The sequence below is a fragment of the Protopterus annectens genome, chromosome 2.part1 (genome assembly GCF_019279795.1).
Source record: "Protopterus annectens isolate FY-2018-M chromosome 2.part1, PAN1.0, whole genome shotgun sequence".
NCBI lineage: Eukaryota > Metazoa > Chordata > Ceratodontiformes > Protopteridae > Protopterus > Protopterus annectens.
This window is the reverse complement of record NC_056729.1, coordinates 335,670,128-335,695,971: the sequence shown is the minus strand read 5'-3', so window position 1 is coordinate 335,695,971 and position 25,844 is coordinate 335,670,128. Positions and strand designations below refer to the sequence as shown.

At 42.8% G+C, this 25,844-nt stretch overlaps 1 protein-coding gene across 1 annotated transcript in view; it reads right to left on the bottom strand.

Annotated features, from left to right (window-relative positions):
* The window catches only part of ANAPC4 (anaphase promoting complex subunit 4), a 1,069,940-nt gene that overhangs the window by 21,728 nt on the left and 1,022,368 nt on the right, over positions 1-25,844 (bottom strand). Inside the window, exon 27 of the mRNA XM_044062163.1 lies at positions 22,596-22,719. Within this exon, the coding sequence (XP_043918098.1) occupies positions 22,596-22,719 (124 nt within the window). The remainder of the gene's footprint in view (positions 1-22,595; positions 22,720-25,844) is intronic.

Here is a 25,844-nt window from a genome sequence, read left to right as displayed (position 1 = left end):
GAAGGTTGGTGGGTGGATGACCTGATTTAGGGAAAGGTCATTCACCACCCTGGGCATGAAGGAGGGGTTAGTTCTAAGAGTAATCCTGTCAGTGTGGAATACTAAGAAGGGTGGAATAGCCATTAGGGCTTGCAATTCTGACACTCTCCTGGCTGAGGTCAAGGCTCCGAGGAGGACAGTCTTCCATGTGTAGTGTTTTAGGGAAGATTTATCTGCTGGTTCGAATGAAGGGAGCATGAGCTTCTCTAAAACATAGTTGAGGTCCCATGTGGGGGGAGAGGGTTTCCTGGGTGGTCTGAGGTGAAGGATCCCTTTAAGGAATAACTTAGCTGGTAGCCTGGAAGCTAGGGGGGATATAGCAGCAGGCATGCTGAAATGGCAGACAAGTGGGCTTTAATGGATGAGAAGGCCAACCCTGGCTGCAATAGTTCACATAGGAAAGACAGTATGGGGGGGGGGTCTCGCTTTCCAGCAAGTCCAACTGCCTTTTGAGACACCATATTGAAAATCTTGTCCACTTTGATAGGGAAGATTTCCTTGTATTTGGTTTCCTGTCCTCCTGCAGGACAGTGAGCATGTCCTCATTGTAACAGTGTCTGAAAGGGAGCAGAATTCTATCACCCACAAGTGAAGTGCAGAGACTGCCACTGTGGGTGTATTTGGGATCCCTTATGCTGTGTGAGAAGGTCCACTCTGGAGGGGTAACTTGTGGTGATTACCCAATAGGGAGTCACCAGCAAGATTTCTGGTCTGTCCTACTGGATCTTCAGCAGGACCTTCTGAACAAGTGGGAAGGGGGGGATGCACAGAGAAACATCCCCTTCCAGGAGATTGAGAAGGCATCTGTTGCTATATCGTGATGATGTGGAAGTCTGGTGCAGAAGGATGGAAGTTGCCTGTTGATGGAGGAGGCAAACAGGCCTATTTGATGTGTACCCCACCAGTGGACCAGGTCCAGGAAGACGCCCCAATGAAGCATCAATTCGTGATTGTTTGTCATGGATCTGCTAAGGGAGTCTGCCTGAGAATTCTGTTGTGAAGGAATGTAAATTGCCTGCAAGGTTACTCCCTAGGAGATGGCCAGTTCCCACACCAAGAGAGCCAGTCTGCAAAGCAAATAAGATTTGGTGCTCCCCTGCTTGTTGAAATACGACAGCACTGTGGTACTGTCTGTAAAGATTTATAGTGGTCCTTGTTGTAGGTTGGTTTGGAAGACTTGCAGGGCCAATAATACTGCCCTAATCTCTTGGATATCGATGTGTTCTTTCCTGTGTGGTGCTGGCCACATTCCTTGCACTCTCAGGTGCCCCAGAGTTGCTCCACAGTCCAAGTCTGAGGCATCTGTGTGCATAATCTGTTTGGGTTGAGCTGGTTGAAGGGGAAAACGTGGATTGAGGTTCACCTGCTTCAACCACCAGTGGACTTCTTTTTAAGGCAGGGCAGGAGAGGTACCCTATATTCACGGGGGTGGGAATGCTGGGTCCAAACTGACCCGAGGTACCGTTGCAAATTCCTCATATGGAGTTTTGCTAAATGTAGCATATGGACAGTGGCTACCATATAGCCCAGGAGCCTGAGGTACTGCCTTGTGGTTAATTCTGTGGTCTTGAGAACCAGAAGTAAGTGTTGTGTCAAGCTTTCCACCTTTTGGGTGGGGGGAGGTAGGCTGTCATAATGTTTGTCCGAATCCTGCACCCCAAGAAGATGATGTCTTGAGTGGGTTCCAGATGGGATTTTGGAAAGTTGATCTGAAATCCCAGGGACTGTAGGAGAGTAATGGCAACTTGTACGTGTTGCCAGAGGGCCTGTTTGCAGTCTGCCTGAATGAGCAAGTAGTCCAGGTAAGGGAATATTTGGATTCCTTTTGTCCTGCAGAAGGCAATAACGGCAGCCAGACATTTGGGGAAGACTCTGGGTGCAGTGGAAAGTCCAAAGGGCAAGGCAGAGAATTGAAAGTCTGAGGAACCCACAGATAACCGACACACTTCAGCTAAAGCTGCAAATCCAAAATTCCAAACACACAAAGACACAGAAAACAGCAAAGACTGCAAAAAATAATCTTTTACGGTTTTTGGTACCTCGAGTTTTGCCTTCTCACAGAATACTTTACTCACAGAAGCAGCCATATTTATACATCAACTTAATGATAACTGATTACTCAATTAAACAAATATTTAAACATTTAAATATAACGTCTAATATTTCAGCATCTTTACATTTCACATTTTTTAACATTTTTACATTTCCCATACTACATAATTCATTGTTAGCTCCACTGACCCCAAACATATTATCAAAATATGTCAAAATGACAAAATTTTATAAAACATTTATTATTAATATTATGAAAATGTGCCTAAAATGCTCTTGTAATTATATTTCAAGATTCATGCCATTAGAATAAAGAGTGTTACAATTAATGATAAACTTGGACTCCATTCTCAATAATCTTTGTTGAAAATTAATATTGCAAGCCCCCACCCCATAAAGTCTAGCAATTACACTAAAGGTGAAACCATCAACCAAACCTTTGTGCTTGAAATGAAAATGTTGGGCTATGGGGCTATCCATCCTACCATTTCTTATATCACCAAGGTGTTCCATAATTCTTAATTTCACCTTGCGTTTGGTCTGTCCAACATACCATCTGTCCAAAGGAGTTACAATCAAAACGATCAATAGCTCTATAACTCTTGCCATTGATCATCTTTCCATTCAAATTTCTGATTTTTTCACAAACTTTACAACTCCCACAGGCACAAGCACCTGCATCTTCTATCTCCTCCTTTTTACTTCTAGTTCTCAACATCTCCTTCAAATTTAGAAATCTTCCATGAGAAAAAACTACCTTCTTGGGAAATATGTCACATAAGTTTTCATCCCTACTTATAATAGGCCATAGAGTATTTACCAAATTTTTTAAAATTGCTGAAAAACCTGAATATTTGTTAACAAAGAATATGACATCATCCTGTTTATCTACATGATCAGCTGAATAAGTGTCTCTCTCCCAGTCTGTTGTATTCCAATTCAAAAGTGACCATGATTTTTTATGAACTCCAAGTCTGTGTTCTTTTTCTACTTTATTTCTTGCTTCTCCAACTAATTAATGAGAATATCCCCGCGCATGTAACCTTTTCTTAACAAGTTCAAATTCTACTTTTAACTTCGCCTTTTCTGAAGTATTATTTGCAATACGCTTAAACTCCCCTAACGGTAAAGACTTGATTAGATGGGAACTATGCATGCTAGAAGCATGTAAAAAACTGTTTACAGCAGTGGCTTTATGAAAAGGCTTATATTGCACCCTTCCATCCATACCCACGTACAGTTCCACATCTAAAAACTGCATTGTTCTCCTATCACCCACAGATAACCTCAGGTATTTCCTGAAACTGGGCCTTATAGGGATGTGAAGGTAGGCATTCTTGATATTTAAGGTAACCATGAACCCTTGGGGGAGAAGGAGCGTAAATAGAGTTGGTAAGGTCAACATCCTGAAGGTTGGGACCTGAAGGAAGAAAATGAGTACTGAGAGGTCCAGAACTGGCCTCCAGGGACTGTCTTTTCTTGGAACCAGGAACATCCTGGAGTAGAAGCCTCTTCCTTTTGCATGCAGTGGGACTGTTTGAATGGTGCCCTGAGCTATAAGGTTGTCTAGCATTGGCTGCAATAGGGGGAGCTATTCTTTTGGTGGCTGTGGGATACTCCTTCTCTTCAGAGGCATATGCCAGGTCATAAAATACCCACTCTCTATTACAGAGAGGCCACATTTGTCTGTGGTGATAAGTGTCCACACATGAAGACAGAGAGGTGCTTCAAGAGAGGGATATTGGGAGAAGGAGGGTTTTTAAGTTTGGCATGTAGTCTGATACTACCTGCCCTGTCTTGAAAAGGCGGCCTCTGGCTAGAAGAGGTGGGGGCTCTGGTAGGAGTTGGTTGCGTCCCGGACGTTTTCCTAGCCCTTGTGGAAGCAACAGGGCCAGAGTGCGTTCTAATAAATTGTGTTTCTGCTGGGTAATTCCTCTGCAATTTTGAAATAGGAGAAACCAACAGGTGTTTTAAATCCTGCAGCTCCTTCCCCTTTTGCTGTAATGACTTAAATAAGTCAGCCACTTTTGTTCCAAACAGGGCTGTGTTGTCCAAAGGGGCATCAACCAGCTTGGCTCTAAAGTCATCTGGTAGATGTTGTAGGTGTAGCCAATAGGAACTTCTCAAAGCAGATGCTGATGCTGCTGACCTTGCTGAGGCCTCAGCAGCATCATAACTGCACTTTATTGAGTGCCTGGTAACCAGAGAAGTGAGAGCAACTAGGCAAGACAGTGAAGCTTTGGGAGCAGAATCTGGGGAGTCTGACAATTGCTTGGAGGTCTTCTCTAAAAGGGATAAGGCATACTTAGCCATGTGTGTCTGGTAATTAGCAGCTCTAAAAGCCAGAGTAGCAGAAGTGTATATTTTCTTACCCATATGCTCCATAGTTTTGCTGTCCTTGTCAGCAGGGAGAATGGTGGTGGAAGGCAATAGTTTTGAAGCCTTATCAGTGGAAATGGAAATAGTGGCAGGGTCTGCAGCAGGACACTTAATTAGAAACTTTGCATTCTCAGGAACTTTATAAAACCTATCAGGTCTACGTGGAGCAGCGGGCTGTGAGTCCGGGTTCTGGGATGCTGAAGAGAAGGCATCCAGAAAGGCAGGTATAATGGGTGGAACAGCAGTAGGGGTTTGGGAATCCATCTGAATGAGATCATAATACCTTTTTTGGACCTCTGACATTTCAGATGATTCCCAATTGAAATGTTCCTTCATTTTAGTAATAGTTTCTCCAAAGGTCAAATCCTCTGCTGGGGAGTCAGGGTCAACATATTCTTCATCTGGGGAGCCACATATCCCAGGGGGGAAGGCAGCTGAGTGATACATGATAGGGATTCTTCAGAAGAAGAATCCGAGAATTCCTCCTCTTCCCTCTGACAGGGATCTGATGTCTGAGACCTAGGGCTCAAGATGGGAGGAGGGATAGTGGATGTCCCTGGAGTGGTAGCCCGCAAGGCCATAAAGGCATTAAACAAACAGAGTTTGGCTGAAGGCCTGAAAGTCAGCAGTACTTTCGGGAGCAGGAGACATGTGCTTTCTTTTTTTCCTTCCTTTTGAGAGACCTAGCAGGCGTCTGCATGAAGGAAGGCCTGGAATCTGGTTATGGTAATGGAGGGATCCGATGGTCCTGCTGGGAATGCTGGTCCCCCCCCCCGGTGTTGGAAACCAACGTCGGAAAAGCCTCTGTGGATGTGTCCTCCACGCAAGATTGTGTGGCTTCTGTGAAGGTACCCACTGGTATCTGAAGCAGCAGAGCCAGAGTCTTCAACCAGGCCGACATTGGCCACAGGCTGAGAGTTGGATATAAGAGGTGCAGCGGTAGTCGTAGGCCTGACCATCTTGGCCTTCTTTTTTGGCGGTTCGGCAATTAAGTCAGTGGAACCTCCATACCTAAAGGCTAACTGTTTGAGACATTGGTTTTCTAGGTATAGATTGAGCGCATGCAGACAGCTGTGGAGAATTTTGGAAACAAACGCCTGGCAGATGGTGCAGGCTTTGTAGTCGTGCGACCTATCTAAACAAATAGACACTGATCGTGGGCGTCCTTGTGAGGTATCTGACAGCTGCAATTACGCTTGCTCTTTCTGGATGACATGAACAAGAATTAGGATAAAATAAATGATTGAAAAGGTTCCTCAATGGGGTACTTATCTGATTTCTTCTGAATCCAACAGCTGATGGCAGGAAAACCTGATGTTCGCCTGGCAGCTGAGACGTTCTGAGGGCTGGTGTGTGCAGACATCACTCTTATTGCCCATGTTCTACTAGCCATGTCAGACGTCCCAAGCACCATACAGTGACTGAAATCTTTTGTATATTGGTGGGACGTTCGGGTAGCAAGAGGAGTAAACCCATATGTGATGACTACTACAACATGTGAGGAGAAGAACATACAGGCTGTGTAGATATAAGACACTTCTTTATTCAAACCTTCAAAAAACATTTAAAATAAATCTCATTAATAAAATTATGAAACTCATTCCATAACATATGCCACTTTGGCAGGATTACAGGTACAAACTATGAGTGCACACAGCCAGGAAGGAAGGCGCATTAACATCTCAATATTATTGTCTGAGCAAAGAAAATAACGGATTCAAAAATTCAAGGATATAATTGGTATGCTGGTCAAGAAAAGCTGCAACCAAATAAAAGTCAGTACGACGAAAGCTTACCACTGGAGAATGGCAACAAATAAAAACATGGGTATTTTAATATCCAAAATTATAATAAAATCTACTTCAGTGTACCTCAGAAATTGATGTAGATTTTATTATAACTTTGGATAATAAAGTGCCTGTGTTTTTATTTGTTACCATTCTCAACTGGTAAACTTTCTTTGTACTGACTTTTATTTGGTTACTAGCCAAGAAAAGCTGTCTTTATTTGAAGATGATATTACTTTATACGTCATAAAACCAGAAAGGGACAAACTTAATGAAGAGTTGGGAGGGTGGCCTAATGGTTAAGGTGTTTGCCTTACAAACACAAGGTGCAGGGTTTGAGTCTCACAAGGGATAATTAGCTTGGCTTAAAATGGCTCGCAAGGGCAGTTAGCTTAATACTAACCTAACCTAACCTATAAAACAAAGGCAATAGCTATAAACTATATACCCACACACTGACTGCTTCAGCAATACCCATATTTATTGGGACATGATAAAATGAAGTACTTAAGAATATGTATTAAAAAGTTCTATTTTATATATATGGATAGCAAGGCAGACGCAGAGAAACTGTTTTAGCCCTTACAGTTTTATACACAGGTCAGGCATATTTTTAACAATCAGAGAAGTTGTGGATACAATTAATAGAGAGTTGAAGGATTTTATCTGGGAGTAGAAAAGGGCAAGAGTCAAGTGGGATACAGTGATCATTCCAATAAAACAAGATGGTTTGGGATTACCTGATCTGGAGGAGTATTTCAGAGCTATACATTTAAGGCTTTTATACACAGTACAAGCAGAAATCTAGAAATCAAAGATGAAAGGGATGATGACGAAATGGGGGCAAGCTCAAGAAACAAGGAGAGACTGGGATTTTGGATGCAGAGCTTTATGGAAAATAACAATAACTATACAGCATATTATATTCATGAAGTAGCAGAAAGTATTTTAAGAACTAAGCCAACACGGGGATGGAGAAAGGAGATTCTGCAAATTGGGCTGACTGCAATTAGGGATGTAAAGAATAGGCAAAAGAGGGCAGGGATTTACTGGAGAAAACTGGCAAAGGAACCAAGGTACTGGTAGCAAATAATTAGAGAAGGAAAGGTAATAGAATAGGAAGTGGCCAATAACTCATTTGGACTGCAGGCTAGAGACTGCCTTCCCTATCAAGGATTGATACCAGAGGGTATAGGCAAAGAGAAAGAACTATGGGGAACCTAAGGGAAAGACCAGCACTAGTAGAGTTTTTAGTAGAATCTAGAACAGAAGCTGTTGTTAAAAAGGGATAACTAGTAGGGCAAATAAAATATTGCATGGAAACTATAGGACTCAATCAGAGAAGTTAGGAAGGATTGGAATAGAGACTGGATCAGCAATTCACAAAGAAACAATTGGAGATATGTACGTCTCCCTAATATACAACAAAGTCTAGAAGATTTATGATCTTTGCTTGTAAGTGTCTGCATAGGTATTTTTAAGAATTTTTCCTCAGGTAGATTGCAAATGTTGGAGGTGTGATGGGGAAAAAAAGAGGCAACTGGGAACATGTTTTTGGGAGTGCAAAGAGATGGCATACTTTAAAAACTCCTTGTAAACTACTCTATCAAAAATACTTTGTGAACAAATTGGTGTAACTAAAGGAAATTATTTTTTGAGCTGCAATACAGAATTGGAATTACCTACACATAGTAAGGCCTTGCTGAGTTTAATTCTGATGGCTACCAAAACACAATTACTAGAAAATGGAAACCAGTCTAAACCAACTTTACTAAAATTAGTGAATATAATGATAGAGATAAAACAACTGGAAGTGGGATCTTTAGAAAAGGGTAGGGGCAAAATTAGTAGAAAAAATGGTAATTGTGGAAATAATACATGCAGAATAATATTTTGGAGGAGGAATGAGGTTTAAGGAAAGGCAGGAATCGGATGAGTTTTGCAGTGTTTCACTGACAATGTCTGGAAAGATTATAAACGATGTATAATGTATGCAATTGAAAATATGTCAGTATAGTTTATTCTCAATTATATACATGTATGATTGCCTATGTCATAAGTGATAACTTAATAAAGATGTTTCTTGTTTAAAAAAAGGATTTAAATTATGGAGTGGCAGGAAAGAAAAGGTGGATTTTAGCTGTGTGTTGTGCTCTCCTAGTTCTGAGGGATGTCACCAGACACTTCTGTAGAGTGCACACTCCTCCTTCAAGAGAAAGCATTAAGAGAAAAATGCCAAACTGAGGTAAAAGTAAGGATAAAACCAAACTGCAGACACACTGAGGATGGTCCCCTGATATACGAGCTTTGTCTCTTAGTAGAGAACAGTGTTTGGCAGTAAATCCAACAGAGGATTTGTTGCAGAAATACAGAAGCATGGAGTGGAGTTCCAAGACTGTGTGGAAGGTGGTACGTCTTAAAGAACTCTGACTGGATAGGGATAGGACAAATTAAAGTGCACTACTGCAAACTGTTTCCAGCAAATAAAATGCAGGGAAAAGAATAACATTCTTTCTTACCTTACCCATTTATCAATGAAGAGGACCCTTTTTGAAGGGACCTGTGTTTGAGCTTATTCTCTCCATCATACAACATTGTTTTTTTGGAACTTCACTTACTCTGGTACAAATACCCAACCTATGATGATTCATGTAATGGTATCATGCATTATTTACATAAAAGTGCCCATCCCCTATACCCACCAATTTGCCGATTTTCCATTATCAAGAACCCACCTAGAAACCAAAAATTATTGATAAAATCCAACAGTAAATGCCAGTAAGAACATCTAGCCCCATGGTGGAAGGTCTTTTTATAGACCAACTAGTACAGTAAGAACATCAGATGTATCTAATATGGGTCCCATGAATGGGTTTAATCCAAAGCAGTAAATCAAATGGGGAGGCAAGAGCTGGAGAACCACTTCTGGACCAGCTACAGGACTGCATAGTGGGGAATATCTAGCCAGAAGGCCTAACTCTGTGGCCATGGAGCAAATGCTCCTTAGGAAGGGCGGACATGTTGCAGACTCAAACGTCTGCAGTTATCAAGCTCGGCAAGGACAAGTTAAGCAAGCATTGCAGAAAGTTATTCATAAGCGGGAGCTGATTAGACCGCAGTTATGACCAGATAGTGGAATGCCCAGTTGAGCAGACAAACTGCCATCCTTCTAAAGGGGCAGAAGTAAATGTAGACTCCAAACTTACAGGATAACAGGGAATAAACCAACAATTTATAAACCTCTGAGAAAGCTTTCTAGAAGATTGTATTGCTCGCAAGAGAGACAGGCTCCATTATATTCTCCAGGCTCCTGCTCACATAAGAAACAAGAAGGGACTTGTCAAGAGATGGGACTATCTCCTCAGAAAGGGTGAGTACAGGGGTCCTCCAAAAGGGATAGGGAGGGGGAATTGAAGCCAAGAAAGTACAGAGGCCTGTAACACTGTAGTTAGAAAAAGTCATCAGTATGGAAAATTATCCATAGATGAAGTCCTGTACTACTGGGCCAAAACATCAACAGCAGAAAGGAAAACAGTCATTGGTATGGAAGCAGTATGGAAAATTACCCACAGATGAAGTCTGGTACTACCAGGCCAAAGGACCAACAGAAGACACGAAAGCCTGTCAAATTAAGAGTTCAAGACCTCCAAAGGAGAAGGCTGCCTATTATAAACAGACTGGCAGAAGTCCTGTCAAAATGAGATGCTGTCTGAAGAGCTAGAGATAAGTCCCAGTCCTACTCTTCACCAGGAATAAAGAACAGAAAATGCATGACCTCCACACTGGAACCAAAGTACAGCAGCAGCATCTAGAAAACTGACATATGAAAAGACCAACTGTGGTGGCACAAGGTACCTCTCAGTCCCCATACTGAACTTCACCTATTTGAAACTTCCCAGTAGATCTCAGCTCATCATATGGAACAAGCCTGAAGCTGGCAGGACCAGGGAGATAAAGGGGCCTTGATCATGCATCCTAAAAGACCCAGATGTCACCCAACAAAGGGAGAGGGATACTACTGTCCAGGTCCAAGGAAGGCTTCACTACCAGGTTCTAACTACCCAAACATAACTGGTTAACTTTTCATTCACAGGTAAGTACTAGGCAAGCAGTCTGCAGACCATCACAAGCCTGGATAAAAACCCATATTCATAAGTTCACTCCAGCCTCAAGTAGAGCAAAACAAGATAGAGCATGGGCAAATTTGAAGCTCCCCATCACGTTATTTAGGTTTATCTTAAAAGGTGCCAATGGTGCTACTCTGCTTGAGAAGTAGTGGAAATGTATCCTAGAGGAGTGGGGTATTCCCCAGTAGAATGTATCATAGATCATACTGTTAAACTGCAGGCACTGCAGACTTGCTTTTGGTGAAGACAGCTATGCACTTTAATGCAGAGTTTACTTATTCCTCACTGCTGTCTGACCATGAAGTTAGAATATTCTAAGTTGAGAACTTGGGGGGGGGGCATGCCTCCGCATGGAAGGTGCACACGATTTTGCTACCTTCAGAAACACACATCTATATTTGTTGGTCTTGTTTAGGTAACTGGAGTTCTTCAAAGGTAGTGATTAAATATTTGGATTTTGAGCTACTGTGATGGTCATTCATAGCGGAAGCCCAGGTAAGGTCCCCCATGCCATTTGAAGATAACGCAGTCTATGTCAACCTTCAGCCATCAATACAGTCAGATGGCAACAGCCACATCCCTCAGTAAAAATGGCACGTGGACCAGGCTGAAGAGTCAGAACATTCAAAAAGTGACGCAATCACCCCAAACCTCTTTTCTTTGGGTTTGCCCTTCCAGCAGGACAAGGGATGAGTCACAATCCTAAAAGCAGACAGAACAGTACACGGAACATACTCCACTGGAATAATCAAATGTGGGAACAACATTCAAATGTTTTAGCTTCTTGTGAGGGGAAAATGCAGGAGTGCACCCACTAGTGAACCAATAAACAGACTATCGGCCAAGTCGGGGTGGCATCAACTGAAGTAAACTGCTGATCAAGGGGGGGGGGGCAGAGACCAGTCTACACATCCATAGAAGCAGAGGAGCCCAGATGAGTTTCACAATTTCCCACTTCACGTACCAAGTGAAAGGGGAATGTGTGGAAGATGCAAGACAGGACCAACTGCAAATGAAAATTTGATGCACCAGGGCCTTAACCCTTATCTGAGGTCTGCAGATCTGAAAGTTGAAAGGCAAGTCATAGCCTCCCATGAACCAAAACCAGACCTACAAGCAGGATCCACAGGTACCCAGAAGTAAGTTGAGTAATTCTGCTGCAAGTAGTACACATGGAAGTTGGACTGTCCCCCTACAAAAGCTAATAAGGCCATGCAATGTTGGCCTTCATGAGGTAAAAGACAACCATCATAGTTAGCGACACTACCAGCCTACAATGACCATCTCCTTGATGGGAAGTCAAACAGACTTCAGAGCCAGAAGTCGTCGACCCAATGCAATGACACTGGACAGGAAGAAGGATCACCAAATTTGACATTTCCTAGCAGAGGTATCCTAGGCAGGACAACCAGACTCAAGAGTCCCAGGGAACAGAAAATAGGGATTTCTTACTACTAGACTTGGATTCCAACAGCCTCCATATGGAAGACTCTGTGTTGTGAGGAACCTAAACCACCACCAGTTGGGGGGGGGGATTCACCCTAAAGCCTGTGAAACACAGAGGAACCTACACCAAGGCCCTCCAGAAACACGGTGAAGGATTTTAGTGTCTTGGAATCCCTCCCTACCCTCAGCATCAGAAAGAGGCAATGATGGAAATAAAGCTACCTCTCAGGAAGGGAAGACAACCATGGAACTGGGCTGCCCTAATCTTGAAGGAGGAAAAGCAACTTCCACTGTCCACAGAAGAGCAAATGTTAAGTTTAACGTTCTGCTTCTCCACATTCGAGACGCGGAACATAGGGGAAAGGGAACCAACAGAAGATGGGATGATCAATGGCTCAGGATTGGACCTGTCAATCCCTTGAATTCAGCTGCCCAAGTGTAGCTTAAACAGGATCCTGTCAAATTTTATCTCCTGCCAAAGCCCACTCAGACTAGGCCATGAAGGGAGAAACTCCCAGGACTCTTAAAGGAGTTCAGCCAACATGGGGGCAGGAGCAGGCAGGGCATTTGTGGGTCTCTTTGGTATCTTAAAATGTGAATATGAAGACAGTGGGGTGTAGTCTGATCTGATGGAGAGGGGGGTTACTTAAGAAGGTACTTTGCATTAAGTACAATGCTTTTACTTGCTAACTGGCATACTGAGCAAATAAAACAATTACATAGCCAATCTCCCCAAGCACATGAAGTTCTCAGCCATGATCATCATCTTATCCTAAACATTTAACTGCAGACACCTGCCAGTTTCTCAGGTAGGTGCCACAAGCATGGTATTCTCCAGGTTCAGGAGCAGCTCCTCCTTGATCTCACATCTAGGGATGGCCTCAAATATGTCTCGCATGGACTGGACCCTGGGCAAGTGAGACAAACGGGTAATGGTCTCATGACCAAGGTAGTATGCCTTCTGCTAAAACTGCCCTTCTTGGGTTACCTTGTTCCCTTAACTGGGGTCAATGACTTTTTTTGAGACCACAAGGAAGCTATGCTTAGAGTACTTAGAGAGACTATCACTTCAATGTGCTGCTGTCAGCAATGAAAATGTATAAAGATATATATACACACACACACACACACACACACACAGTGGATATAAAAAGTACACACCCCTGTTAAAATGCCAGGTTTTTGTGATATAAAAAATGAGACCACAATAAATTATTTCAAAACTTTTCCTACCTTTAATGTGACCTATAACCTGTACAATTCAATTGAAAAACAAACTGTTAGGGGAAAAATATAAAAAATAAAAAATGTACAATAAGCTGGTTGCATAAGTGTGCACACCCTTAAATTAATACTTTGTTGAAGCACCTTTTGATTTAATTACAGAATTCAGTCTTCTTGGGTACACACCTACCATCAATTAAAGAGACTCTGATTAACCCCAAATAAAGTTCAGCTGTCCAAGTAGGATTTCCCTGACATTTACTCAGTTGCCTGCTACAGCAAAAGCCATGGTTCGCAGAGAGCTTACAAAGCATCAAAGGGATCTCATTGTTGAAAGGTATCAGTCAGGAGAAGGGTTCAAAAAATTTCTACAGCACTGGATATACCATGGAACACAGTGAAGACAGTCATCAAAAAGTGGAGAAAATATGGGACAACAGTGACATTGCAAAAAACTGGACATCTCTCCAAAATTGATGAAAAGACCAGATGAAAACTGGTCAGGGAGGCTGCCAAGAGACGTACAGCAACACTGAAGGAGCTGCAGGAATTTCTGGCAAGTACTGGTTGAGTATTACATGACAACAATCTCCCATATTCTCCATATGTCTGGACTATGGGGTAGGGTTGCAAGACAGAAGCCTTTTCTTACACAGTAAAACATCCAGGCCCAGCTATAAATTGCAAAACAACACATCAAGTCGCCTAAAAGCATGTGGGAAAATGTGTTATGGTCTGATGAGACCAAGGTTGAACTTTATGGCTTTTCTTCAGCTGGAACTGCGGCTTTAGTCAAGGTGGAGGGAATTATGAACAGTTCCAAATACCAGTCACCTTTGGCACAAAACCTTCAGCTGTCTGCTAGAAAGCTGAAGATGAAGAGGAATTTCACCTTTCAACATGACAATGACCCCAAGCATACATCCAAATCAACAAAAGAATGGCTTCACCAGAAGAAAATTAAAGTCTTGGAATGGTCCAGCCAGAGGCCAGACCTAAATCCAATAGAAAATCTGTGGGGTGATCTGAATAGGGCTGTGCACAAGAGATGCCCTCGCATTCTGACAGATTTGGAGCACTTTTGCAAAGAAGACTGGGCAAATATTGCCAAGTCAAGATGTGCCATGCTGATAGACTCCTACCCTAGAAGACTGAATGCTGTAATTAAATCAAATGGTGCTTCAACAAAGTATTAGTTTAAGGGTGTGCATACTTATGAAACCAGCTTATTGTATGTTTTTTATTTTTTATATTTTCCCCCTAACAGATTTGTTTTTCAATTGAATTGTACAGTTGTAGATCACATTAAAGGTGGGAAAAGTTTTGAAATTATTTATTGTGGTCTTATTTTTTTATATCACAAAAACCTGTCATTTTAACAGGGATGCGTACACTTTTATATCCACTGTATATACATACATACATAGAGAGATATAGAGATATATGGTACCAGGGAAATGAATCTCTGGGAAGCCATTGCTGGGTGTCAAGGACTAGCTGAGAGAGAATTCCTCAATGTGGCATAAGGACTCACTGAAGAAGCCATTTTTCTGTGCGGAATGGAAACAGCACAGGGATTCTGTGCTTTGCCTGTTCTAAAAATTACCTTTAGTCTGCTCAACCCTCAGAAGGGGATAGAAACAGAAGAGAGGGGATTTGTTTCATCATCTGAATGTTCCAGATCCCATTTCAACTTAGGATCATGACTGATGCATTTCTGCAGGTGCCAAATTCATCAGGACCTAGGTAACTGCTAAAGTTACAAATGAAGGCAAAGGCCTGTGCTGGGTCTTAGGCCTGCATTCCACAGAACCTCTTAAGGGTGAAATATCAACCTTGTGGACACTATCTAGCACTGACAATCAAAACAGACTGATTTCTCTTGTGGCTGCAAATTCTAGCACAGGATCCCTTTGTGATTTATTTCTCCTCCTCCTCCTCCAGGGCTGATCAGTCTAATTGGGCTGAGGTGGAAGCCCTACAACAAGCCTCAGTCCCAAGTAATAGGATTCATGACTAGGTGACTTGAGGGCCAATGTCCAGTATTGATCTACACAGACAGCATGTTGGCATAAAGGTGGTGCTGATACCACTGTATGTGTCCTATCCACTTTGGGGCTATGGGTGTGCCTTTCAAAAGCAAACAGTCCTATAAGGAAATGGAGCCTGGAAGATTTGAACTCATCAAATTCCTGCTGAGGACAGCTTTCACCCACAGGAAGCCCAGAAGGATGCAGACAAAATAGACAAGACCACAGACAATCATTTCAACAAAGGTTCAGGTGCTGAAACTCAGGTCTTTAGGACTCAAGTGACTCCTTTCCACTTATCTACTGAATTACCTCTTTTATCATTCTAAAGAAACAGGAAATACTCGCACCAAAACCTGGAAGCTCTACAAAGGAAGACAACCACTGCAGTTAGTAAATACAACTTGACCAGAGTAAACATTTCCTGTGCAAAATTCCAGATTCCACAGCCAGAATCAGTTATCTCAATGGAATGCAACTGGGCAGCAAGAAAGATCCTCAGTGGGAGATTTCCTAGCCTAGGAAGAATACAAGAAGTATTTAGCAACAGCAAAAGATCCAAACTGTCTGAGTAGCAAAAATTATCGGGCAGTGTTTGCAGTCTCATGCATTCAGTGCACAATGGCATGGCATGTTCTGTTGGAGGCCACATCCATCCATGAAAGTGGGAACTTGTGGAAGAAGATGACACCTGCAGAGAGAAGTAGTGCTTAAATCTAACCACTGCACATGTCCGAAGATGACAGCATTTTACTGCCTACAGTTGAAATGTTTTATACTATTGTACAGAGTTACCAAGCTTGAAGTCATGAGTAATGTGGATCACTCATCTGAATTATCTGTTTTTATCTGGGCCTGCAATATTTGTGGCATTTGCTAGAATCTGTGATTGTACCACACTGAGGAGTTACACCTGATCTACTCTTGCAGAATTCAGTGTTTGGAGTCCAGTATTTAGTGAAATTTCTCCAGTGGGTTTTATATCCCTCTGTGTGTTGTCCAGAGATGCTGATGACTAGTGGTCTTCTGATGAAGTTCTATAGATGCTAAATCTAGCAGGAAGCAAATATTCAGCAGCTGCTTGTGTTCATCTTTGGTAAGCATTGGGATATTTTTATGACCCCATTGGGCATGACTGCTTGATGTACTATTTTGGGCTGCCAATGTTATAAAGCCATTATGGATCTGGACGGTTTAGAATAAAGTACAGTTTTGTACCTACCATAAATGTAGATGTTCGAGTGCTAATACAGCTGCAGTAATCACAGATGGGTTTTCAGCCGTCAGGCGGTCCCTCGGTCGGCCGAATTCCAAAGTCTTGGTCCGGCGTCGGTTGTTGTCGCTTACTCTTCTGACGTCAGGAAGGCCAGAGTATATAAGACACAGCCGACGCCATGTTCTTCAGTCTTTCTTGCCCCAGATGTCAGGTGCCCCCAAAAGGAAGGCAATACATAAATAAAGCTAATCCACAAATGTAAGCAAATAAAACATAGCAGGATAACCCAGTCAGCAGGTATGAAGAGGTATTCAGGCCCCATGGCCTTACCAAGAGGGGAAGGAGGGAGGGAAACCTGTACTGCAGCTGTATTAGCACTCGAACATCTACATTTATGGTAGGTAGAAAACTGTACTATGTTCATCGTGCATACAGCTGCAGTAATCACAGATGGGTAGAGTCCCAAAGCTATGCATAGGGTGGAGGTACTATGAGGAACTGGGATGAGCCAGAATGCCCTGCAAAACAGCAGTGGCAAAGCCTGCTCTTGTTCTGGAATATAAGGGCAGATGGTAGTGTTTTGTGAAGGTATGTACAGAACTCCAAGTGGCTGCCTCCAAGATATCCTTAGTAGGCACACCTCTGAGGAAGGCTGTAGAGGTGGCTGTGGCCCTGGTGGAGTGAGATCTGATACCAGTAGGGACAGATTTCCCATGATAGGAGTAACAAAAACGTATGCAGTGGCCAATCCACTTGGAAATGGTCTGTTTGGTAACTGGTTCCCTGGAGCCCCTACGGCATAGGACACAAAAAGTTGGTCTGATTTCCTGAAGGACTTTGTTCTGTCCAAATAGTAACGTAGCTGCCGATGGATGTCTAAAGAGTGAAGCAGCCTTTCCCCTTTGTTTTGAGGGTTAGGATAAAAGGTAGGAAGGTGTATGGCTTGGTTTAAGGCTACCCTAGATACCACTTTAGGCATAAAAGATGGGTTGGTACGAAGGGAAACCCTGTCCTGATGGAAGATGAGGAAGGGCTGCACCGCCATGAGGGCCTGTAGTTCAGAAACCCTACGAGCTGAAGTGATGGCCAGAAGAAAAGCTGTTTTCCAGGACAAATATTGTAGATCTGTTGAAGCAGCAGGTTCAAAGGGAGGCAATGTTAATTTTTCTAGTATGTAATTAAGGTCCCAGGCTGGTATTGGTTGTTTCCTTGGAGGTCTTATATTCTTAGCCCCTCTGAGGAACTGCCATAAGAGTGGATGTGAGAATAAAGGGGGATCCGTGTTGAATTCTGCAGAAATGGCTGAGGCGTGTATTTTAATTAAAGAAAATGAAAGTCCACTGCTCAGTAGTTCAGCTAGGTACTGTAAAACCTGAGGCAAGTTAAATTTTCTAGGGTCCTGCCCTCTTTTCTCATTCCAACAGCAAAACCGCTTCCATTTTGCGGAGTAAGCTTTTCTAGTAGATGGTCTTCTGGCCTCCAAAATGACATCCTGCACCTCCTTGGAGAGTAGAGTTTGATGTGGTGTTAAGGAATTTTCCATGCAGCGAGGTTGAGTGTTTTCAGCTGGCTGTGAAGGGTTTTGTAGTTGTTCTGCGTCAGCAGAAGAGGTATTAGAGGCAGGGACCAGGGAGGAGTATGTGTTAGGCTCCTCAGGAGTGGATACCAGTGTTGCCTTGGCCAGTCTGGAGCAATCAGTATCATCCTCGGTTTGTCTGTTCTTGCTTTCAAAAGCACCTTGGGCAGAAGAGGCAGAGGTGGGAATGCATAAACTGTCCATGTTGTCCAACTGAATGAAAGGGCGTCCACTTTCCAGGCCTTTGGATGGAAGGTCCTTGAACAAAACCTTTTCAATTGATGGTTTCTGTGGGAGGCAAAAAGATCTATATCTGGCCTCCCCCACGCTTGGACTATCTCCGTAAACACCTTGGATGTAGCTTCCATTCGTGCGGATCTGTCATATTTCTGCTCAGAGTGTCTGCCAGTGTGTTTTCCATCCCTGGCAAGTACTGTGCTTGGAGTTCGATTTGTCCTTCCAGAGCCAAGTTCCAAAGAGTCATGGCTAGTCTGCACAACGGGTATGAATGAGTTCCTCCTTGTTTGTTTATGTACCACATTACTGTGGTGTTGTCTGTTCTTATGAGCAATTGTCCTGGATGCAGGAAGTCCTTGAAAGCTGTAATTGCATTTATTACTGCCAGCATTTCTTTTTGATTGATGTGAAGGTGCTTTTCCTTTTGGGACCATCTGCCCTGAATGCACCTGTCCTTCATTTGCGCCCCCCAGGCGTAATCTGAGGCATCTGTGGTTATGACTTGTTTTGCTTGAGGCTTGCAGAATGGGAGGCCTGTGTTTACTTGACATGCTTGTGCCCACCATAGGAATTCCTTTTGCAGACAGGGAATTATTGGAATAATTGCTTCCAAGCTGTGACTGTGTTGAGACCATAGATTTTTTAGGTACCATTGAAGTTTCCTCATATGCAGCTTTGCACACGGGATTAGAAGAATGCAAGATGCCATGAATCCCAGAGCCTGCAGGATTTTCCTTGCAGTAAGCCTGGTACTTTTTGCTAGTATTTTGAAGTACTGAGATAATTGCCCTTGTTTTTCTGGCGTAAGGTATGCCATCTGGGTGTTTGTGTCCAAGCTGGCACCCAGGAAGGTTATTTTCTGAGAAGGTGTTAGCTTTGATTTCTCCTTGTTGATGGTGTATCCCAGAGAAAGCAGTAACCGTGTCACATATGCCAGATGTTCCAGTAGTATATGTTTGCTGTCCGCTTGGATCAGGCAGTCGTCCAGATAAGGGTAAATTTGTATCCCTTGAAGTCTGCAGTAGGCAATCACTGATGCCAGGCACTTGGTGAATACTCTGGGCGCAGTAGATAAGCCAAAGGGCAATGCAGAGAATTGATAGTGGATTGAACCTGCAAGAAATCTGAGGTATCTTCTGCAGCTTTGTCTGATTGGGACATGCAGGTATGCCTCCTTGAGGTCCAATGTTACCAGCCAAAACTCCTTGCCCAGCATGGGAAGAAGTTGCTGTAATGTGAGCATCTTGAATTTTGGTGCAGTAGAAATGTGTTTAGGATGGATAAGTCCAGAATGGGTCTCCAGTCGGTTCCTTTTCTTGGTACCAGGAAAAGTCTTGAATAAAAACCTTGACCTTGTTGGTGCGTGAGGTACCTTTTGTATAGCCCTCATGTTTAGGAGCTTTGAAATTTGCAGTTGTGCCTCTACCCTTTGATTTTGTGGTAGGTTTGGCATGCCTCTCATTTTTGGAAGAGTGTGAAATTGAAATTTGTAGCCTCTGTTTATAATGTCCAGTATCCATTTGTCTGTTGTGACAATATGCCAACTGCTTGCAAATAATGCTAGTTTCCCTCCCAAAGGTGCTGCCAGTTGAGACTTGCTTGGCATGGAAATGAGGGAGTCATTGAGTTTGCTTCCTGTATTGTTGTGCACTGTCTTCACCACCTCTTGGTGCTGGAGATTGCCATTGTCTGCCTCTATATGACCCTTGTGATTGCCCTCTGCCCCTTCCGCGTCTGTATCTGCCTCTTTGGGGCTTGTCAGTGGCTGGAAAGGACCAGTTTTTTGATGGCCAATTCCTGCTAAATCGTGGTGGCTGGACCTGTAAGAAAGCTTTGACAGTTTGCATAGATTTGGCTTTCTCTTCCATTTTTCGCAATATATCCTCAGCATTAGAACCAAAAAGAACATCCTTTTGTAAAGGTGCATCAAGAAGTTTTGCTTTCACATGATCAGGCAGATTTTGTTCCCTAAGCCAGGCATGCCTGCGAATGACTGATCCTGTAGCAGCCGCTCTACTGGAGGCCTCTAGGGCATCATAACCACATTGTAAAGTGTGTTTACCCACTTGTTCTGCACTATGCATCATATCCTGTAACTCCTTTAAATCCGGTTGTTCAGGTTGAGACATTTTGTTTTTTAATTGTGATAACAGGAACTGTTGATATTTAATCATATGAAACTGGCAGTTTAAGGCCCTTATGGCTAGGGTGGCCGAGGTATAAACCTTCTTACCCCACCTTTCTAGAGATCTAGATTCCCTTTCTGCAGGAAGTGGGTTCTTGGCAGTGGAGGCCTTTATTCCTTTAGGGCCTTGTGAAATGGTTTCAGGGTCAGCATTATGGCCTTTGTAGAGAAATTGGTGAGAACTGGGTACTCTGTAATATCTATCAGGCTTAACTGGTGCAGGAGGCAGTGAATCAGGATTAAAACAAGCCTCCAAATAAACATCATCCAGTACCTCCAAAACAGGGGGAATAGCCAGAGGTCTGTGCTGAGGTAACCAAAGAAATTCCCTAAGTCTTTTCTTGGGAGTCTGAAAAGTCTTGGCCTTCCCAATGGAAGTGTTCCCTCAAGGTGTGCAAGGTTTCCCCAAAAGAAAAATCCTCAGGGGGGATACAGAAGGAATAGACTGCTCTGCATCCGAATCCTCAAAAGGGGAATAAGAGTGTTCCTCAGCATCAGAATACTCTGATAAAATGGATCCCTGATCAGAAGAGGGGGATTCTTCCTCCACTCTGGGTCTCTTGTCAGGAGGGGGCTGAGAACCTCTGATAAGAGTAATTAGATCCTCAGCCATTTTAAGCATCTGTTTCTTAGGCATAGGCCCAGGAGATGGGCCTTGTGCAGCAGGCCTAGTGTGATGCCTGGCTGCTTTGGATTTAGTAAAGGCCTTAATAGAAAAAGAGGATGAAGGCCTAAATACACCATGGGTGGATGTAGATCTGTCCACATTAGTAGGCTCGACATAAGCTGGGGCTTCGGTTGTAGTCTGGGAAAGGGCCGATGACCCAGCGGTCTCGGGTACAGAAGACACCGCCGAAGGAGTGTCGTCGGTAGTCAGGGACTGCAAAGGCGTCTCACTGAGAACCGGACCACGTGGAGCCTGTTTCGGCGTGGTGTCGGTGGAGACCGCGGGCCTCGCATGTCGGTCATTTTCCTTGCGTTTTTTGGATAAAACGGTAGTCGGAGTGTCCGACGACATTTTATAGTCAAAAGCTTTACCAAAAAAGTGTTGGGCAAACTCCGTCCGACGCTTGATAGTGCGTTTATTGAAGGTAGCGCAAAAGCGACAGCCCGAGAAGTCGTGGTCTGGGCCCAAACAAGGTATGCAAAGGGAATGGAAATCCTTATGCGTTATTTGCTTCCCACAAGAAATACAATTATTAACTTTTTCTGACATCGGTCTGAGGCAAGAAAAGATTCCCCAACGGGGTACTTAGCTTTAATGAAGACTTTGGTTCCAAATATTTTCGTAATTCAGGAGCTGGCCGACCGGCACTTGCGAACTGCTTCTGCTTCGGGCACCGCGCGGCAAAAAAGACTGAAGAACATGGCGTCGGCTGTGTCTTATATACTCTGGCCTTCCTGACGTCAGAAGAGTAAGCGACAACAACCGACGCCGGACCAAGACTTTGGAATTCGGCCGACCGAGGGACCGCCTGACGGCTGAAAACCCATCTGTGATTACTGCAGCTGTATGCACGATGAACATCTGCATTCCAGTGTTTGCAAAAATGGATTCTGAAGTTTGGACATGATATAGTGCTGACATGGTTTACCTCAAGCCTAGGTATTGTTTAATGTGATATTTCTACTTTTCATTTAATTTCAGTGAGATTAAACTTTTGCAGTTGCAGGATAGTTATCACTACTTAGCTAGTTCTGTTGTTCATTTGTTTGATTGGTTTTATTTTCATGCTCACTGTTGATTCCTTAATAGTGTTAAATAATTTATAATAATAAAAATTTGTTTTTGTTTTACTTAATTTTATTGTATACATTACTTCTTGACAACTGCTGAAGTGCTTAGGAAATATACATTATAATAAAATCAAAGCTGAAGCTGAACCATAAAATCCATCAAAGAAGGGCCTCAGTGATGAATCAGTAGTTTCATGAGAAACATGCAGTTTTCAGCTGCACCTTATCCCAGCTATTTCTGGAATTCTTTCAATATAAGGAGACGGATAATTTGGAAAAAAAAAAAAAAAAAAAGAGGTCAAGATTTGGAATGAAGTAAAATCCTAGCAATACAGTGACAGCATGTAAGATACAGCGAAAAGGGCAAACCAATAATAAAAAAAAAATGGAATGTCAACTGCAGTTAGCTAAAAGAAAGATGCATTTCTAACCGATGGTGGTCTTGCCTTATTTGAACTATTAGCAAGGCTGAACTCAAACAGCAAATTACAGACTCTCAGAACAGAAAGTTACTATCCCTGCTTGTCAAAAATTCAAACCAAAAACTGCACAATACTTACTACACATGATATTTTCCGAAAACCATTAACAGCAACATGCTGGGCCTTCATATTCTCAAGGACTCTCACTTGCTTCTCAAAAAATGCGCATTGGACAGGGATGTTGCTACTCTGATCGATGAGACTAGAATAATGAATAAATAAAAATATAGTTTTAAATATTTTTGCAGAAAACAATGAAATTACCCCATTTATATATAGAAAAGATAAAATAATTTAAACCAAAATCCTTTGCAAGCAAATAATATTCAAAACTGTAATAAAAAGGTTAGTAAGATACGTTTATTTATTTGCTTGCAAACTGGTTTGGAAGATTGGCACAAGACCTTTTTTCAGTCAGTACATGAGCCATGTGGTAGTTACAATACAATTAACAAAAGCCGGCAAATACAAAATAAAAAGAAGTTATGTACTCACCATAACGTTCCATGATTGTTGTCCGTCTCACCTTCATTCTTGCTGGTTGGGTTCGGAACCGAGCATCGGTTACGACTCGGCCTTTACTAAAGCTCGAGAGCTTCCACTGGCTCGAGGCTATGCCCTATCCCATCATGCCTAGGGAGTATTACCCAGATCTTGTTTGCAATAATTATGCAAAGTAACAGATATATAAATATACACAAAAAATATCCATAACACGTGACCCTTTGGACTAAGGAAGAGAAAACAGAGCAGATGAGTTTCACTTCCAATCAAAAAACCTCTCGATCCTCCAGGAGTGAAGGTGGGGGAAGGAGGGTGGGATGCAAGAATGAAGGCGAGATGGACCACAAACATGGAACGTTATGGTGAGTACATAACTTCTTTATGTTATGTTGTCCTATCTTGCCTTCATTCTTGCTGGCTGGGATAGCGTCCCTAGCACCTTCTGTTTTGGGAGGCTCAAGGGAACAAACTCTTCAGAACAGTGGATCCAAAGGAATCCCTGTTCTGGGAGGCCATGTCTACTTTGTAATGAGTGATAAAGGCATGAGTTAACCCATGTCACTGCAGCACAAATTGAATGCATAGGTAACCTAGCCTGAAAGGCAGTCAAGGTTGCAATAGCTCTTGTTGAGTGACCTTTAATTTTACCAGGCAGTTGTCTACTTTGAGAAGTGTATGAACAGGTAATAGTTCTAAGTAGGGAGGGTGTATGGATAATTCTTGAAGTTCTGACACCCTCCTATCTGACATGATGGCCACCAAAAAGGCAATCTTCCAAGTTAGGAACTTTAGATGACAAGACGAAGCTGGTTCATATGGTGGTAGGATTAAAGTGGATAATACTAGGTTGAAGTCCCAAGGAGCTGTTGGTTCCTTGATTGGAGGACTTAGTAAAAAGGCACCTCTCAGAAAAGCCTTGCACAGTCTCTGTGAAACATTATTTTTATCCCATATCTCCTATGTGATAGTTGGATATGCCAGCTAGTTGAACTCTTACGGTAGCTGCTGCTGCCCTTTCATTAAAATGTTCTGCCAAGAAATCTAGATGGATGATACCAGGGCTGTGAAAGGGTCAATATGATTGATGGAAGCCCAGCAAGAAAATCTTTTCCACTTGTTAGCATAAAGTTTCCTAGTTGTAGTCTTATGGGATGAAACCAGGATATGTTTCACAGCAGGGAATATATGTGGGAACCTGGCTAAGACTGGAAGTGGAGCAGCCAAGCTGCCAATTTGAGGGTTTGGATCGAGCGATGGAGCATTTCCGATGGATGAGTCACGAGGTCTGGTACTGGGTCCAGAATCCATGGCTCCTCTTGTAGATGGGGCCAAAGGAAGGGGAACCAAATTTGACGAGGCCAGTAAGGGGCTATGAGTATTACTACTAATAATAATAATAAAAAAAAAAAATGTATCTGCTTTTACTTTACTTGTGTTTCTTCCTACTTTATTTTGCTTTTGCATCATCTTAAAAGTACTCAATTGTATTTATTACTGCTTGGTGTAACTCATTCTAAGCCTTTCAGTTTAAGCACTTGGGCTTCAGACCAGTTGTTTTACATTAAGAAGGTTTGTGGTCTGCACTGTAGTGGCAGAACAGGTAGCTTGCATCCTTCTAAGTTGGGAACTGCTGATTGAGGGCTCAGTGTCTGACAGGCATTGGATCCCCTTTGAATGACACCAATACTTAAGCCAATTGTTGAAATTTATCATCTTGTCTTCATATTGTGGCATCATTCTTGGTGAGGGTAAGATGCTACTCAATGTCAGGGTCATACCGGCCTGGGCTACATGCTCAGAGAGCTCCTCTATGTTTCTTTTCATGTAGTCCAGGGAGGTACATCTCAGGTCATTCACACCAGCATGGACAATGACCGAGTCATATTTGTACTTGCCTTGGAGTGACCTGAGTGCTTGTGTTATGTGGCGGATCCTAGCGCCCGACAGGCAGCTCACCGTGACCTTCTCCTTGTTCAGCCTGGTGAGCGGGACGTCAGTGTGCTCGACGATAGAGTCACCTATTACAAGTGTATCAGGTGTGTTGTTTAGCCATAAGGGCTGTGACTGTTCGGCACACTGGCTTTGTGAGCTATGTGTTGCACGTGTTTTGTTTTGTGGTAGTGGTTGCTTGGGTGTCTGCTTTGGAGGTCTCTCCTGCTTAGGCAGATTTCTATATAGAGCCTCCGAGTATGTTTTTGTGTGTTTATGTGTTTGGTTTGCTGTCGTGGTAGGTCTATGTGAGACTGGAATTGTAGTGAGTGTGGTTTCCTTCTCCTCCTGACTGGTTACGCCAGTACTGAGTTGAGAGAGCTTAGCCTCCAGTTTGGCTATATGGTTGCATCTCTCACATGTGTTGGGAGGAGGAGAGGGTTGTCTGTGTACATGAGGCAGTTGTAACATTGCTTCAAGATTCCCAGATTCACCAGCTGGACCGGAGAGAAGATTGACAACTGACCTTTGGACATGCTAGAATAGTATTGGGAATTCCTTTATAATTGAAAAAAGGGCCAATGGGGAACAAGGTACTCAAGGGGAGTTTGTGAGGGTGTAGTGCTTTTAATTTTTTAGTGCTGACTTGTATAATTGCTTTAGTGAGCAAGTGCCAGGTAACTTAAATGCAATGTGTCACAGGTAACTTAAATGCAAAAATGACAAACAGTAACTTTCTTTCAAGTGAAACAAGGAAATAAGTACAGTAAGCAATGCAGATATCACTAGGGATCCACAGAAGCGCTGAAAAGCCGCGTTTTAGGTGGAATTAGCGTTTCAGGGAAATAACAAGCAAATAAACAACAAGAGTACAAACAAAGCTAGATTCAGCAG